The sequence below is a fragment of the Lepidochelys kempii genome, chromosome 3, assembly GCF_965140265.1.
Source record: "Lepidochelys kempii isolate rLepKem1 chromosome 3, rLepKem1.hap2, whole genome shotgun sequence".
NCBI lineage: Eukaryota > Metazoa > Chordata > Testudines > Cheloniidae > Lepidochelys > Lepidochelys kempii.
Genome location: NC_133258.1, coordinates 46,367,721 through 46,385,390, shown reverse-complemented (window position 1 = coordinate 46,385,390; position 17,670 = coordinate 46,367,721). Strand labels below are relative to the sequence as shown.

At 41.3% G+C, this 17,670-nt stretch overlaps 1 protein-coding gene across 1 annotated transcript in view; it reads right to left on the bottom strand.

Moving 5' to 3' along the window:
- FAM83B (family with sequence similarity 83 member B) overlaps positions 1–14,718 on the bottom strand; it is a 64,181-nt gene extending 49,463 nt beyond the window's left edge. The window contains exon 1 of the mRNA XM_073335118.1: positions 14,275–14,718. Within this exon, the coding sequence (XP_073191219.1) occupies positions 14,275–14,718 (444 nt within the window). The remainder of the gene's footprint in view (positions 1–14,274) is intronic.
- Between the last annotated feature and the right edge of the window lie 2,952 nt (positions 14,719–17,670).

Below are 17,670 nucleotides of genomic sequence, written 5' to 3'. Positions count from 1 at the left end.
GCAGATGATACTAAACTGCTCAAGATAGTTAAGACCAAAGCAGACTGTGAAGAACTTCACAAAGATCTCACAAAACTAAGTGATTGGGCAACAAAATGGCAAATGAAATTTAATGTGGATAAATGTAAAGTAATGTACATTGAAAAAAATAACCCCAATTACACATACATTATGATGGGGGCTAATTCAGCTACAACTAATCAGGAGAAAGATCTTGGAGTCATCGTGGATAGTTCTCTGAAGACATCCACACAATGTGCAGTGGCAGTCAAAAAAGCAAACAGGATGTTAGGAATAATTTCTAAAGGTATAGAGAATAAGACGGAGAATATCTTATTGCCCTTATATAAATCCATGGTACGCCCACATCTTGAATACTGAGTACAGATGTGGTCCCTCATCTCAAAAAAGATATGCTGGCATTATAAAAGGTTCAGAAAAGGTCAACTAAAATGATTAGGGGTTTGGAACAGGTCCCATATGAGGAGAGATTAAAAAAAGAGGCTAGGACTTTTCAGCTTGGAAAAGAGGAGACTAAGGGGGGATAGGACAGAGGTATATAAAATCATGAATGGTGTGGAGAAAGTGAATAAGGAAAAGTTATTTACTTGTTCCCATAATATAAGAACTAGGGGCCACCAAATGAAATTAATGGGTAGCAGGTTTAAAACAAATAAAAGGAAGTTCTTCTTCACTCAGCACACAGTCAACCTGTGGAACTCCTTGCCTGAGGAGGTTGCGAAGGCTAGGACTATAACAGGGTTTAAAAGAGAACTGGATAAATTCATGGAGGTTAAGTCCATTAATGGCTATTAGCCAGGATGGGTAAGGAATGGTGTCCCTAGGCTCTGTTTGTCAGAGGGTGGAGATGGATGGCAGGAGAGAGATCACTAGATCATTACCTGTTAGGTTCACTCCCTCTGGGGCACCTGGCATTGGCCACTGTCGGTAGTCAGGATACTGGACTGGATGGACCTTTGTTCTGACCCAGTATGGCCATTCTTATGTTCTTACATTTGTGAGTGAGAGAGACAGACAGATAGGCACACCGAGACCAGAGCTGAAAAGTTTCCCAGGTAGTAACCAAAGAAGCAGCCACGTGTGTTCCACGGTGTTCCTTGTGCTCTGAGATGAGGGTATAAAGGGCATAGCCAGCCCACCCTTCCTTCTGTTCCTTCATACCAGACTCAGATGATAGATTCTGATGTGTTGGGAAAGAATGGTAGGTTGTGTAATGCACATATGCAACACATCTCAAAACAGCCAAAACTACAATGTAACTGTTTTTATTGCTCAGAGTGATAGTATATGTCCTGTCCTTTACAGTAGATCAATGGTTTTCAAACTTTTTTCATTTGCAGACCCTGTAGTGGTCCCTTGCTTGGGGAGGCCACTCCACCTCACTCCCAGCAGACTGCAAGTGACAGTTTGTATGGGAAATTCCGGCCCTCTGGGCAAGGCAGAGCCACAGTCTATAAGCCAGCCCCTTCTGGATGGGGCTGACAGTAATTAACAGACTATAAGGGAGCTGTAGCTCCCCGGGCAGGGCAGAGCACAAATAGTCCATCAACTCTGGGCCGTTTAGGCAGGCACAGAGCAAACACAGCAGACAAAGCAGTCTGGCATTCTGGCTCAGGTAGACGTCTCGGGTAGATGAATGCAGGCCTCTTGGGCCTCAGGTGGGGAGCCTGCTACCGCAGGGGTAGGGTGGCAGGGGTATGCAGGCCCACCGACTCCACCACATTCCAGCCCAGGCCCCTATCAGTGGTGGAGTGTTCCACCACAGGGTCAGCGGGGATCTGCCACAACACGCGGACTCACACTCCAGCAGCAGAACCAGACCAGAGTCTGCTTCCCCTAGGCTACTTCCTACTACAATCTGGGTGTAGGGTCCTGGCAGTCCAAAGGTCCTCCATCTCCTTGGGTACATAGCCACTGGCAATCCCCACAGCTCCTCAGGGCATCCATCTGACGGCGATCCTGGCAGTGCCTCTGGGCACTGGTCTGTCTCACTCGGGGCCTTGTTTGGGATCCCGTTGAGATCCCAGCTCCCTTGAAAAGCCGTCTGCTCCCTTCAGTGCTCCAGCCCCAACTGAGCGCTGGGGCTCTCCTTTTATACTTCCTGTCCCACCCTGGGACTTCCAGTGAGGGGGGGCAGGGTGGAGGGCAGCCAGGGGGATGAATAGTGGTCCTTCGCCCTGCTGCTCAGAGGGAGGCTACTCTGCCTCAATACACACTCCTAAAAAGTTTCAAATGGAGGTGTGGACCCCTTTGGAAATTCAACCTGTGGTCTGCAGACCCCTACCATAGAAGTCTTCGACTGAAAACTGACTGAACAGAAATCAACCATAACTGTTGCACGTGCTCAGCGTGGCATTTGATGCAGCATGAGAAAGGGCGCTAAACAGTGGGCTTTTATAGTACCACCACCACTTTGGGTTTTGACCAGTAAATGAGGGTATTCACATACTTCTGATTGATCAGAAAAACAGAATGCCTTTTCTGGTATCTGAAACTTTATTTTTATAGTCATCTTTCAAAAACCCCTTGCACATAGTCTGTGAACCCTCAGGTGTCCACAGACCACAGGTTAAAACCCACTGCATTAGGTGACTCCCAAGCAGTTTCCAATGGAGGTGGAGCTTCAAGTCTCATTGGAGGAGGGAATGCAGAACTGCTTTCTCCATGTTTTTATCTTCCCTTGATGCAGCAGCAACTACATAATGTGTAACAAAGGAGTGGACTGAAGACCACGTTGCTTCTCTGCAGCTGTCCATGAAAAGAACATTTCCCACAAAGGCATAGAGGCTGAGTGTGTTCTAGCACAGAGAGCTTTTCCAATTGGATATATGGATAGTTGTTGCACTGTTATATGGATAGTTGTTGCACTGTTAGAGGAAGTCCTCTCATTCGCTGCAGATAGGAAATGAGCTGGGAAGAGACCCAAAAAGGCTTTGTTCTATTCTAGATAAAATGCCAGTGCTTGGTAAACATCCAAAGCATGGAGTTGTTGTTCATCTTTATGAGCATGTGGCTTTGTAAAGAAGATCCGCAAATATCCGGATGGTTGAGGTGGAAATCAGATACTACTTTTGAGAGAAACTTAGGGTGGCCGAAGCTGTACCTTGACCTTGATAAAACAAAGTGTATGCAGGATCTTTTACCAGGGCACATAGCTCCCCTACTGTCCTCAGTGGGGTGATGGCCATTAGAAAGGCCAATTTTGCTGAAAGGTGTAACAACGAACAGGTGACTAAAGATTCACAAGGGCAAACAGTACTAAGTTCAAATCCTACCATGCAATAAGGTCTCTGATAGGTAGAAAATCTTTCTAGAACTTTACGGAACTTGGAGGTCATGTGGTTAGAGAATACAGCCCTAGCAGGAACACAAAATTGCAGCCAGCTAGGAATAGAGTGGCCCCTTGTCCCTGGGAAGGATCCCAGGGCTGTGGTCCACCTTCGAACAAAATAGGGAACATTTACTGTTCTGAGAGGTTAGAAATCAATCCATTGATGGAACTTCTCCTATTTGAAATATTGCTCTTAGAAAGGTCATATTGAGAGATCATTCATGATCCAAGAGGAACAATCTGTTCACTCAGAGCACTCAGCCATTCTGGTCACTGTGATGCTATGAGAATCACGGAATTCCATATGGAGAAATTCCAGAGCTTGACTGCTTTCTCATGAATAGTTCTGCTCTGTATATGAGGCAGAAATTAGTGGCAGGCTCTGGCAGTTGCCCATAAATTTAAAATGTGTTGCCTGGTGGGTGGACCACAAGCCTAGAGCTTGCAGATCTCCCAGATGTGCTCCCCACCCCATGGCTAGAATATCCATTACCAAAGTCACTGAGGGAAGAGATGGGTAAAAACGGGACCTCTCCTGTAAATAATGCCTTGGTTCATCCACCAATCCAGGGAAGACAGGCAATTCTCTGGGATACAGACTAGTGTATTCAGGTGATGTATCTAAGGGCAGTAAACTAACTTGAGCCATGTCTGTAACCCTCTGAGATGTGGCATACAACTCACATAAGTACATACAACCATATGCCCCTGGAGCCTGAGGCAATTCCTCACCAAGTTTTCAGGGATGGGTCTTGAAGAACATACATAGGTTTTGTAAAGCTAGAAAACTCTGTGGCAGAAAAGCTCTTGCTCGGGTTGAGTCCAGCACTGTCCCCACTATTGATGCTGGAGGCCTGCCTGAAGCACAGGCAATGCCAATCCTTGGCACCAACGTCGAGTAGTCTGTCAGTTCCATGTGGAGAAACTTCCTCCATCAAGAGGAAGCAGTAATGTAGCAGTTGCCCGGTACTGACTTTGGATGGTCTTTTGTGACCAGGTGGGGAGACTTCCCTTCTCAGTGACTGATTTCTATAGTGCCATAGATGAGGATTTCGATGCCAGAGGCATCCTGCATGTTACCCAGTAGGGCCTATAATAGGGTTGGCATGGTACCAGAGGCCAATTGTGGCACTGCATTCTCTCAATCTGCTCTTGTCAGAACTAGTCCTACAAGAGCAGGGATGACCCCTGGAGGAAGCTCTGGATTCCATGAAGTGGGAGACTTCAGACTCTGAGGAAGAGTATGAGTACTCCAAAGGCCAGGGTGGAACAGTACCAGCTGGTATCACAAGAGATCAGTACCATAATGTATGATGGGTCTACAGTTTCAGTGATAACATCAGGGGCTTCCTAGTTATCAGCACTGTGCACTGCAGTGGAGGGGTTGCCACTGGTTTTGGAGCAGGCATCGAGATTACTGGAAGCAGTACCAGACCTGATGTTATTGCCAGTGTAGCAGATCCTGATGTGGAAACCAATATGCAACGGGCCTGATGTATTAATTTAGATGGACTATATGGGGTAAAGGTGTTAACATAACCCAGTCACTGTCCAACACTAAACAGTGTTAAACAAGCTTTGAGATTTGGTATACAGAGACCTTAGCCTGCTTAGCACCATGATAAATACACCATTAAAAGTCCTTTTAACCTTTTTATTAAAGATAAAGAACAGAAGGAAAAACAGTCAATACATTTCAAATCTTTTAAGTATGGCTTTCATTTTAACAACTTTTTTTGTTCCCTTTCCCTTTAGATGGCGAACCCCCTTTGTTTGACAGTCTCTTCAACAGTATTAAAGATGAGTAATAACTGTCATCCCAGGTGTGGATTGGGATTCAGCTAGAACTGTCAGAGGTGGAAGGTCATCTGGGTCCCTCTATTTCTGGCCCATTCTGGTCAGGACACCTCTCAGGATCAGGATGAGGAAGGTCTGGGATCCCTGAAAACGATAGGGGTGGCAGCCATGATGGTGAAATTCATTACAGTAGCCTTTTGTTTTCTTGCTGTTCTTTTCAACTTTTCCCACAGAATCTCTCCCTTTTAAGGACTCAAAAAATGAGTGATGGATGGAATAGCCCATCCCCTCATTATTTTGTCCACCAGCTAGGCCTAATAACCAACACACCAATTTTGGCTCATTAACTTCCAGCTCCACATTTCCTGTTTTTAACATAAAAACATAAGAACAGCCATACTCGGTCACACCAAAGGTCGATCTAGCTCAGTATCCTGTTTTCCGACAGTGGCCAGTGCCAGGTGCCCCAGAGGGAATGAACAGAACAGGTAATCATCAAGTGATCCATCCCCTGTCGCTCATTCCCAGCTTCTGGCAAACAGAAGCTAGGGATGCCATTGATGGACCTATCCTCCATTAATTTAAGTTCTTTTTTGAACCCTGTTATGGTCTTGGCCTTCACAACATCCTCTGGCAACAAGTTCCAGAGGTTGACTGTGCATTGTATGAAGAAATACTTCCTTTTGTTTGTTTTAAACCTGCTGCCTATTAATTTCATTTGGTGGCCCCTAGTTCTTGTGTTATGAGAAGGAGTAAATAACACTTCCTTATTTACTTTCTCCATACCAGTCATGATTGTATAGACCTCTATCATATCCCCCCTTAGTCGTCTCTTTTCCAAGCTGAAAAGTCCCAGTCTTATTAATCTCTCCTGATACAGTAGCCGTTCCATACCCCTAATCATTTTTGTTGCCCCTTTTCTGAACCTTTTCCAATTCCGATATATCTTTGAGATGGGGCGACCACATCTGCATGCAGTATTCGAGATGTGGGTGTACCATGGATTATATAGAGGCAATATGATATTTTCTGTTTCATTACCTATCCCTTTCTTAATGATTCCCAATATTCTGTTAGCTTTTTTGAGTGCCACTGCACATTGAGTGAATGTTTCAGAGAACTATCCACAATGATTCCAAGATCTCTCTCAAGTGGTAACAGCCAATTTAGACCCCCATCATTTTAGATGTATAGTTGGGATGTTTTCCAATGTACATTACTTTTGCATTTATCAACATTGAAATTCATCTGCCATTTTGTTGCCCAGTCACCCAGATTTTGAGATTCTTTTGTAGCTCTTTGCAGTCTGCCTGGGACTTTACTATCTTGAGTAGTTTTGTATCATCTGCAAGTTTTGCCACCCGTGTACCCCTTTTTCCAGATCATTTATGAATATGTTAAATAGGACTGGGCCCTCTACAGACCCCGGGGGGACACCACTATTTACCCCTCTCCATTTTGAAAACTGACCATTTATTCCTACCCTTTGTTTCCTATCTTTTAACTAGTTACCAATCCATGAGAGAACCTTCTTATCTCTTATCTCATGACTGCTTAACTTTCCTTAAGAGCATTTGGTGAGGGATCTTGTCAAAGGCTTTCTGAAAATCTAAATACACTATATGCACTGAATCCCCCTTGTCCGCATGCTTGTTGACCCCTTCAAAGAATTCTAGTAGATTGGTGAGGCATGATTTCCCTTTACAAAAAACCATGCTGACTATTCCCCAACAAATTATGTTCATCTATGTGTCTGACAATTTTGTTCTTTACGATAGTTTCAAACAGTTTGCCTGGCATTGAAGTCAGGCTTACCAGCTTGTAATTGCCAGGGTCACCTCTGGAGCCCTTTTAAAAAATTGGTGTCACATTAGCTATCCTCCAGTCATCTGGTACAGAAGCTGATTTAAATGATAGGTTAGACTACAGTTAGTAGTTCTACAATTTCATATTTGAGTTCCTTCAGAACTCTCGGATGGATACCATCTGGCCCTGGTGACTTATTACTATTTAGTTTATCAATTTGTTCCAAAACCTCTTCTAATGATACCTCAGTGGGTATCATTGGGGACAGTCCCTCAGATCTGTCACCTAAAAAGAATGGCTCAGGTTTGGGAATCTCCCTCTCATCCTCAGCCATGAAGACCGATGCAAAGAATTCATTTAGTTTCTCCACAATGGCCTTATCGTCCTTGAGTGCTCCTTTAGCATCTTGATCATCCAGTGGCCCCACAGGTTGTTTAGCAGGCTTCCTTCTTCTAATGTACTTGAACTTTCTTTTCTTACTTTGAGCCTTTGGCTAGCTGTTCTTCAAATTCTTTTTTGGCCTTCCTAAGTATATGTTTATACATCATTTGCCAGTGTTTATGCGCCTTTCTATTTTCCTCACTAGGATTTAACTTCCACTTTTTAAAGGATGCCTTTTTGCCTGTCACTGCTTCTTTTACTTTGTTGTTTAGACATGGTGGCTCTTTTTTGGTTCTCTTACTGTGTTTATTAAATTTGGGGTATACATTTAAGTTGAGCCTTTATTACGGTGTTTTTAAGACGTTTCCATGCAGCTTGCAGGGATTTTACTTTTGGTGCTGTACTTTTAATTTAATTAACTAACCTCCTAGTTTTTGTATAGTTCCCCTTTCTGAAATTAAATGCTACCGTGTTGGACCTCTGTGGTGTTTTTTCTGCCACAGGGATGTTTAAATTTAATTATATCGGTCACTATTACCAAGCGGTCCAGCTATATTCACCTCTTGGACCTGACCCTGTGCTCCACTTAGGACTAAATCAAGAATTGCCTCTCCTCTGGTGGGTTCCAGGACTAGTTGCTCCAAGAAGCAGTCATTTAAGGTGTCAAGGTGTTATCTCTGCAGCCCACCCTGAGGTGATATGTACCCAGTCAAAAGAGGGATAGTTGAAATTCCCATTATTATTAATTATTATTATGGAGTTTATTTATTTTAATATCCTTTCTAATCTCCCTGAGCATTTCAGTCACAATCACCATCCTGGTCAGGTGGTCTGTATTACGTCCGTACTGCTATATTCTTATTATTCAAGCATGGAATTACTATCAACAGAGATTCTATGGTACAGTTTGGTTCATTTAAGATTTTTACTTCATTTGATTCTAGGCTCTCTTTCACATATAATGCCACTCCCCCAACAGCACAACCTATTCAGGTCATTCCTATATATTTTATACCCTGATATTACTGTGTCCTATTGATTATCATAATTCTACCAAGATTCTGTGATACCTGTTATATCAATATCCTCATTTAATACGAGGCACTCTAGTTAACCCATCTTATTATTTAGACTACTAGCATAACTCAAGGATTGTGTTGAAATTATATCAGCTTGGCCTTTTGGTTTAGATTAATTCAGTTATTCTGTCTTTCTTTCAGACCTTTTCCCATTAACATTTGTTATTATAATCTTTTAAGAATTTTTACATACTTTTTACAGTTGAACTCACAATTCAGGTAAATTTGTAGACCCAACTGTCACAACAGGCCTGGCAAGGAAGTCAGAGTGAATAATCAGTCAGAGTGGTACTGAGAAGCTCAGCAGATCCTTTACGTCTGCATAAGGCTCTGGAGTAGGCAGTACCAAAATGCCCCTCTTTGAGCAAAGGCAGCAGCTCCAGCACCTGCACCGAAGAAGTAGCCTGCCATACCAGCACCGGTATGGCAATCAGAGACATCAGCTCTAGGTTGGTTGATCCACTAGGATGCAACAACAGGGAGCAGTGGCCTGAAAGGCACACTTTATCTTCAATACCAGATTTGCTAGCAGCTTCTGCAGTTGCAGAGTTCTGCACCACGGACTTTAACAATGTGGAGGCCATTCTCTTCTTTGGCTTTGGAGGGTGAGGGTGCTCCAAGCACTTGTGCCTCTTTGAGGAGTGCTCTGGTGAGGAGGATATCCTCCTCTCTCTGTCTGCAAGAGCATGGGAGCACTCCCACATGGCTAGGAACTCCCTTTAGTCAACGGAAGTGATATTGATGCCAGGCCAACAGTGGCCTCCACAAGGATGTACTGGAGACGTTCTTCTCTCTACTTCTTGGTTCTTGTCTTGAAGCCCCTGAAAAATCAGATGCTTGTCCCTGAGTTCACCCTCACTGAGGCATTTCAGGCAGTGAGAGTCGCTCACAAGCACTGGTTTGTGACATCCAGAGCCAGGTTAGAAGTCAAGGGACCTTTGGCATAGGTTCCTCCAGTACAAGGTAGAGCCTGGAGTCCACTGACTACTAATTGTGAACAATTGATTAAAAAAGAAAAAAGGAGATCTAAGGACCCCAAAATTAGTACCACTAACTAAAACCAGCAAGTTCTCTAATGGAATGATCAGAGAGCATGTTCTGACCACTGATAAGAAGGAAATGTAGGATAGGCATGGTGGCTCTACCCTTTATACCCTTAGGTCAGAACACAAAGAACACCAGGTTACAGTGTGGCCACCCCTCTGGGTTCTGCTAGGAAAACTCTCCAGCATTGGTGCACAAAGTGTGCGGCACATCCTCTCCCCTCCCCGACCATAATAGACATGTGCAATCACTCAAAGAAGAATTAGTTTTTCTTATTGTACACAAAATCTCCTTCTAGGTTCATAAACAGATTCAGTTGTTTGGATCTAGTTAAGTCTTGTGAGCTGGAAGACAGCATAAGCAGTTACTTTCTGTGTGTGGGCCTGTATCTTTCTTGAGTTAAATTCAAACAGAGTTGGTACTTCTTTCTCAGTCAGTAAGTTTCTGCCATGAGTCCTACTACATTTAATAAAAGTCTTTTTTACAGTGTAGTTTTAATGTTTTCTAAGGTCCCAGTTTTGCAATCTTTTCTCACATTGACAGTCCAACTGAAGGTAATGCCCAAAATTTTCAAACTTCGGTGTATAAGTTTGGCTATGTAAATTCATTTAGTAGCCTTATTTATGAAAGGGCTGGGCCCCACAACTTCCATTGATTTCAGAAACCCATGTTTGAAAATTGTGGCTCATAGGACTATTCAAGTAAGTAAATGTAATTTGGTGTAAAGAACGCAGGTTCAGGGTTTTGGTTGCTTGGTTTTTTTTAAAACATCTTTTGAAATACAGAAAAAAATATGCTTTGGCATTTTCAAGAATTGTTTCCAAGATCTGGTGTGTATGTTAACTTATTATATGCTGTCAAAAATTCTAAAAGTACTGCAGTAAGCACTGAGAGTTGTTTTCCAAACATCCTCCCTTTGTGGTGCAAACCAAACCTCATGGTGTTGTCTGAACTAGGCGATTCTGCAGAAAGTAATTTGAATGATTTCCAAGAGGAGCTGATCAATATTTGGATGTCCACTATGAGACTTGGTAGGAACACGTGAGTGATTTAGGGAGGAGACAGAAACCAAGCTCATAAAATGAGAGGAAGAGACATTGTCACAAAGTACATCTCCCAGCTTCACAGCCACTTCTCTGTCCTCTTTCCTGCTGTGACATCTCTGAACCATCACACCTGAGATATTAATATAATATTTTTCTCATTTCTTTGCCACACCACAGTATGCAAGCCTCAGACCTGATAATATTGGAGGCAATTGTGAAGAGAAATCAATAGGGAACTCATGGAAGGAATATTTTATTAATAGAGTTACCCGTGGTACTGGACAGTAAGATAAGGAAGTTTCATGTTGACCCAAAACAGAGGAGTAGTGTTCTTGATACCAGTGCTCAGAAGAGTAATTATCTGGGGAAAAAATATTATCCATCAGGTGCAATGAGTCAGTCCTTTTATAGCATCTTGAGCTCCAGAGGAGTTTGGAAAACAGGCCAGTGTTATTGACAAATCTCTGAAGGATGAGGATAACAAGCCAGCTGCCTTATTTCTGGAGGCCCTGTCTACCCTGCTTTATCCTCAATTTCTCTTCAGAGGGGGCTCAAAATCATGTAGCTGCTTCAAGGTGGCTTTGTACTTTTTCTCACTATGGCTATTTCACCGTCCTTTGTTTTCATATTAGTATGGTAGCAATTAAACTTAATTTTTAAATTCAATGTATTTTGCTGTGTTAATCTTTATATCATTCACAACAAGCTAAGTGGATAAGGAAAACATTATTGGCAAGATTCTTTGGACATCTTTTATGGATTCCCCCCTCCCCTGGCACAGCTTGGCCTTACATCTGATATTCTTCCTCTGGCAGGGTAGATCCATCATTAGTCAGTGATGATATTTACAAAGCGTGCTTCAGTAAAGAAAGCAGTGGACAAAATTAACATATGTACTTATTTTAATAAATCACATATTGGTGCATCCAACCTTGAGGAAAGAGGTCAAGAAAAATTAGTTCACCCTTAAAGTAATCTTTGTAATCCTTCCCCTGTAAATCTCCCAAAATTTAAAGAGAATCTAGATTATCTGATGGATCAACCACCACCACCATGTCTCAGGCTAGTTTACCTTGCACACTTAAGGTCTGTCTCTACTCCCATTAAAGCTGACATTCTTATTGACTTCAGTGGGGGTGAGATAAGGTATTAAACATTTGGGGCCTCATCACCAAGTTATAAATGAAGTTCTCGTTCTTGAGGACTGTTTCATTTGACCACTCCCCATTATGTGACAAGTAACACATTTTAATGAAAATGTCTCAACATAACCTACCTCTGCCAAGCAAGTTACCTGGTTCTTTCTGGAATCCTAATGTTTACTAACTGACTTAAAACATTTGTACTGCAGCTAATTATAAGTACCTCCCCTACAGTCCACCTTTAAGCATAATTATGCATGAATCACATACCTGCAGATACAAGAAAAACGTTTAAAGACCCAGACAAATACCATTTCCCCCTTCAAGACTGAATGTTAACTTCTGGAAGAACCTAATCAAAATCACCACAAGGCTCAATTTTAAGACTGCTATTAAACTTCATTTTTTCCTGTTTGGTATTACACTGATCAACCAATCAAGCCTTTGTTCTGTCTTAACATCAACTACAAAACATTCTCTTAATTAACATGGAAGTCATTTAGATCTCTAATACTTTATTTAAAGTACTATACACAGATCCTTCCTTTAAAACAGGTAAAGGTCACATCCAACCTTTCCCATACAACACACAGAGGAGTATTTGCCCAAAATTTTGAGCATTCATGTGGCAGCATCCCCTGCATAGGGTAGAACCAGTGGAAGAAGCATGGACTGTAGGCCCGAAAGAAACACGTACACAGAAAAGACATGCTATACCTCACAATCTCAGGTCTTCAGAGAGAAGCCAGTATGTCTTTTTGGTACTCCAAGCCCCCTCCACAAGGGGAAGCCAGTCCTGGCAGCATGGCTAACTGTGCTGTTGATTGCTTTCCCTAGGGGAAGGGGGTTTTCATGGATCAGGCCCTCCAATGGGGAAAGGAGATTAGAGTAAATTGGCAGAATTATTGCTGCTAACAGGAGCGTTAACATAAATACAGTATTCTGACTCATTCAGAAAGGAATATGCCATGAAAACCCACTCTTCCCAACTCCTCCCTCCTTTGCAACTGGACTGTTTTCTTCCCAACATGCAGCAGCACCAGTAAGCAAATGGTAGAGATGGACTGGTGGCAGCACTGCAGTGGTAGAAAAATACCACCACATAACTGCCTTTTCTCACCATTCTCTTACCAGTCCACTTCCTCTTTATGGCCACAAATCAGCACATGATTAAATCCATGTTTGTTCAGCAAAGCACTTCAGCGGGAGCTTAAAGTTGAGCACACACTTATGTGCCCTTGGTAGGCTTAACCATGACCTGCAGCCATCTGCAGGGAACTTGGAGGGAGGAGCACAGGTTGCAGGAGAGAAGGGTTTGGAGGAGGTACCACAAAGCCAATTTGTATTCTCCTGGCTTGACTACTAGCTACAGTTGCAGCATGCCTGTAAATAGTTCTCTTAATAAAGAGCCAATTTAATGTTAGAAACATAAAGTCATTTCATGGTTTTACTTAGCGCATGGTACATGAAACAGGGCCTAAAGTGAAACTCTTTGATAAATGGTTTGCTGAACAGGGATGAACTGCTGAATCTGAGCCTACACTCTTCCAGTGCCCCTCCATGCCACATTACTGAGGTTAAGTGTGGGGCTTTAAGTCATGTCTTTTCTTTGGACAGATGTGTATTTGCTTACACAGCTTTCTGTTACAAAAAGCTTTGATAGGTGCCTCATACATCATAGCTTAAAATTAGTAAACGTATGTTTTGCTTCTATTTTAAAGAAATATTGATCCAAGATTGAGACTCTTCTGAAACGGTAAGGAATTTCAATTGTGCTAATACTTCTCTATAGCTTTCCAGCAGCACACACAGTGATCAATGGTTAAGCTAAATATGATAATGTACAGTTAAAACGTCACAAGTCAAGGCTAGTCGGCTTAAAATAATACCTCTATTTGTTTTGCAAGATGTGAGTGCATGCAACTTTTTGATATGCATTCCTGATCCCTGCATAAAGATTTTTCCCCTCTGGGTCCAATATTCCACAGTAAATTAAGTACAGTTTGTGGGAGAACATTCACCTTTTCCTCATGTGTCAGGTACTGGCAATTTCTGAAGGCAGAATACCAGACTTTATAAATTTTAGGAAACAGGAAGATAGCATTTGGTTCATCTTTAGTTCATATCACACTTCTTCTTACCCCTCTTTTGTACTTTTCTGTTCTATTACTGTAAGCAGCAGTTGTATTCAAAGTCATTAAAAAAAAAATCTTGCTTCCTGAGCGCTTCAAGAAACATGACTCTGGTACATGTAAGTCAGCAAAATTTTCACAAGAATAGGACTGACAGACAACTTCACATGCACATACGAACACCTAATCACAGCAAAATAACAAACTGGATAGATCCTGAAGCTAGACTGAATGACACCAGCTAAGGATCTAGTCCAATGTTCCAAATTTATTATAACATTCACATGAAGATTCAGTTTATATTCAACATAAGGAAAGCTGAGGTCAAAACAACAAGTCTGTCAATTGTCTATGCATTTCTTATGTGCCTATCAAAGGCCTCAATCCAATAATTCTTTACTGTGTTCTTTGCATCCACTTTTCTTTCAGCCAGATTTTTGTTCATACTATCAGTGGAAAAAATAAGACAATATAAATATTGTTTAAACTGTTTACCTTTCTTGCTTCTCTTATCATCTTCCTAATAGTTTCCTTTATTGTGAAAGGCTGTACTCGTGGTGGATGAAAAAGTAGATCAATATTTGTACCTCCAGACATTCCAGGCATCAGATAGGGCCAGCCCAAGTCAAGGTTCGGAGCTTCCACATCAGATTCAATAGGCCAATAAGTTCCCGAGGAAGAGGTATCATCAACAGCATTGTCAGGGGAATAAACTGTGTTTTGAGGAAGTTTCTGAACAGTGTTCAAAATATAATTAATTTCTTCTTCTGCTAGGAACTCTGAACATCTCTCTTTGGAAAGAAATTCTTGGTAGGCTTCTAAACCTCCTTCAATTAAAGCATCAATAGCTACACGATACCATTCCTTGTAATGGGGTTCAATGTAATTGTCTGATCTGCATTCATCGTGTAAAGATGAAAGCATAGATGAGGTTTCCATTTTCACCAATATTTAGTGACAAACCTTTTAAATTTCCATTCATGCACCAATGAAATGTACCTAAGAGGAAATTGAAAGAAAACAGTTAACGTTTTTGGCAATTTTAATAATACTTTAACCTTCTCTTCCACCATCTAAGGATTTCAAAATGCTTTGAAAAATTCATTAAGCTTCACAAACCTAAGCCAAGTGGGTATTATTCTCCCCTTTTTCAGATGGGGAAACTGAGGCACTTGTGAGTTAAGTGATTTGCTGAGGTTCATATGTAGAGTCTGTGGCAGGGCTGGCAATACATCACAGATTTCTGGATTCCTAGTCTAATAGTATAAACAGCACACGTTCTGTGTGTGGAGAATGAATATGTAAATTTCCTCCAGTCAGTTGTTTCAGTACTCTATGCTTGTTGGACCATTCTTAAAAGTGCTAAAACCCCAGCCCTGATTCCTGCTTCTTTATGCTCTAGTCTCTCATATTCCTCCCTTGTACACAGACCTTTTCTCAGGCTTCTCTGAAACCACAGCCTTTGATGTCCTTATCTTTATCTATCTTTTTATTCCCCATGCTGATCTAATCCTCTTGCTGCTTGAAGCCGAAGCCAAAGCCAGCCTACTTCACTTTCATGAGTTACTTGAAACAGTTTTCTCCTCCCACATCTTGAATCAGACTATGACTCGGCAATCTGATTTCTAGTTCCACCCTGCTCACCTTATGGAGCGGCTGCTTTTATCTTACTGTTAATTTAAAACAATAATAATAAAAAAAAAACCAGGAGTTTTTCATTGCTCACATGCTCTTTTTTCAATTAAACTGGAAGGGAGGTTGTGGCTGCTGCCACAGAGAAACTGTGTAAGTACAAGAGGAGTAAGTACATAAAGAAGAATAGACGGCCAAGTTCTCCTCTCATTTACAGGCATACAACTTCACTGAACTTCTACAATTTACTTACGATCATTGGCCTAGGGAGGTAAGCTATAACTTGGAAACCCATGAGAGCAGCATGCAAGTGGTCAGGTAGAACAGAAAGCAGGTACATGGCAGAACCTGCCCAACCCCAATGGTAACAACATAATGTGACTCAGAGAAAGATATCCAAAGGAGGCTAGGGGGGAGTTGGGAAAACAGCTATACAGTGCAGAGTAACTTAGGACACAGATATCTAACGTGTTGCTAGAAAATTAACATGAAAATCCTTGTTGGAAGCCTATTTAATGATATTTTGTAGTAATACGTTATGTAAATAATAAATGTACATGTTATGCTGAACTTATTTATTGACCACATAAAATATTCTATTTATATGTAGATCTTCCTAACTTTTTTGCAAGAAGTGCAGTGTGCATTTACTTTAGCAATCTGTGTTGGAAATAGCCTAAACATGAAAATGGAACTGAAAATGGCTTCCAAATACCACTTAAATACCACTAATGAAATAAAAATTCTGTGCTAACTTAACTGTAAAATCCAATTCAATGTTCAAATATTTATTTTCAGTTCTGGATAGTAATCCAAATAATATTTGTCTGCAGATTTGTTTGTCTTACAACTAAATTCCTTCTAAAAGAGGAAAGATCAGCTGGATAAATGAGGATGAAATAGGGGTGAAAATTAAACCAAGACTGCTGTTGAGGAGATTGCTAAATCTGAAGTTTAAAAGAAATGGAAAAAGGCCAATCTGAGGCTAGCATCAGCCAGACACATGAAGGATTCAATTTGAATTCTGTCTCTGGGGCAGCAGGAGGAGATATCATCACCCAAAATATTGTGCTCTTGAGCCAGGGAAAAGGAGTATTTTTTGCTGCTACTGTAATGGAGGATTTCAGTGGTTAGCAGTAAGCTAAAGGAGGCTTGGTTCATGCCCACTGACTGAGAATTATGATGTGTTACAGTAGTGGGAGATATGCAGGGGCTGACTTGCATCTGTGCAAAGTGTGTGTAAAGATGTTACTATTTGGAATAGTAACATCTTTACACACACTTTGCACAGATGCAAATGACTACACCTGGTGCAAGGCTGTGGAGAATCAGTCCATGATGCATAAAGGAGCAAAAAAAATTAGAGATAAAATTAGGCCTCTCAAGAAATTGTAATAATATCACTTTGAAATCAATGCTTTATGAACTGAAACAGGGCGACACTTTTTCAAAGCTATTTAAGATCAAAAGTGAAAAATTACTAAGTACAAAATTCATACATATTCAACTGAATATTCATACGGAGACAATTCACTAATGCAGGCTATCAAATTGACCAGTTAGTGCACTTTTGTAGGACTTTCTCTAGGGCTAATATCACCCTAACCATTGCATTGTTCGTTTGATGTTAAGGGCCTGATCCTGATTCCATTGAAGTTACTCTCTGTAAGGTATTTCTAAAGCTGGTTACTACTGTGGTATGTAAGTGCAGTTGAGAATGGGAATTCCCATTGATTTCAATAGTTGGAACAGGATCATGCAAATATAAAACATTGACATTTTGAGAACAAGTGAAAAAACACTACATTTTAAATTAAATAGATCTTATGGAAGTGTATAATCTTCAATTGCAGTGTTATAGAATATGGTTAGAAAGGGATTTCTACTTTCTGTATATATTTCTCCTCTACCCTTTGTCATGATTTCAGAGTAGCAGCTGTGTTAATCTGTATCCGTAATAAGAAAAGGAGTACTTGTGGCACCTTAGAGACTAACAAATTTATTAGAGCATAAGCTTTTGTGAGCTACAGCTCACTTCATCGGATGCATCCGATGAAAAATACTCTTTTTCCTTTGTCATGATACATTCTTGCTTTATTCTCTTCAGTATGCATTGCTATTCAATTTATTCTGTGTGCACCTCCACCCGTAATAAATATATTTTAAATATTGGGCGTGGGGACTGATGCATGATGAATGAGGCAAAGCTTCATTTGTTCCACTCCATTCCTTCTAACTAGTCTATGCAAGTCTCTGCAG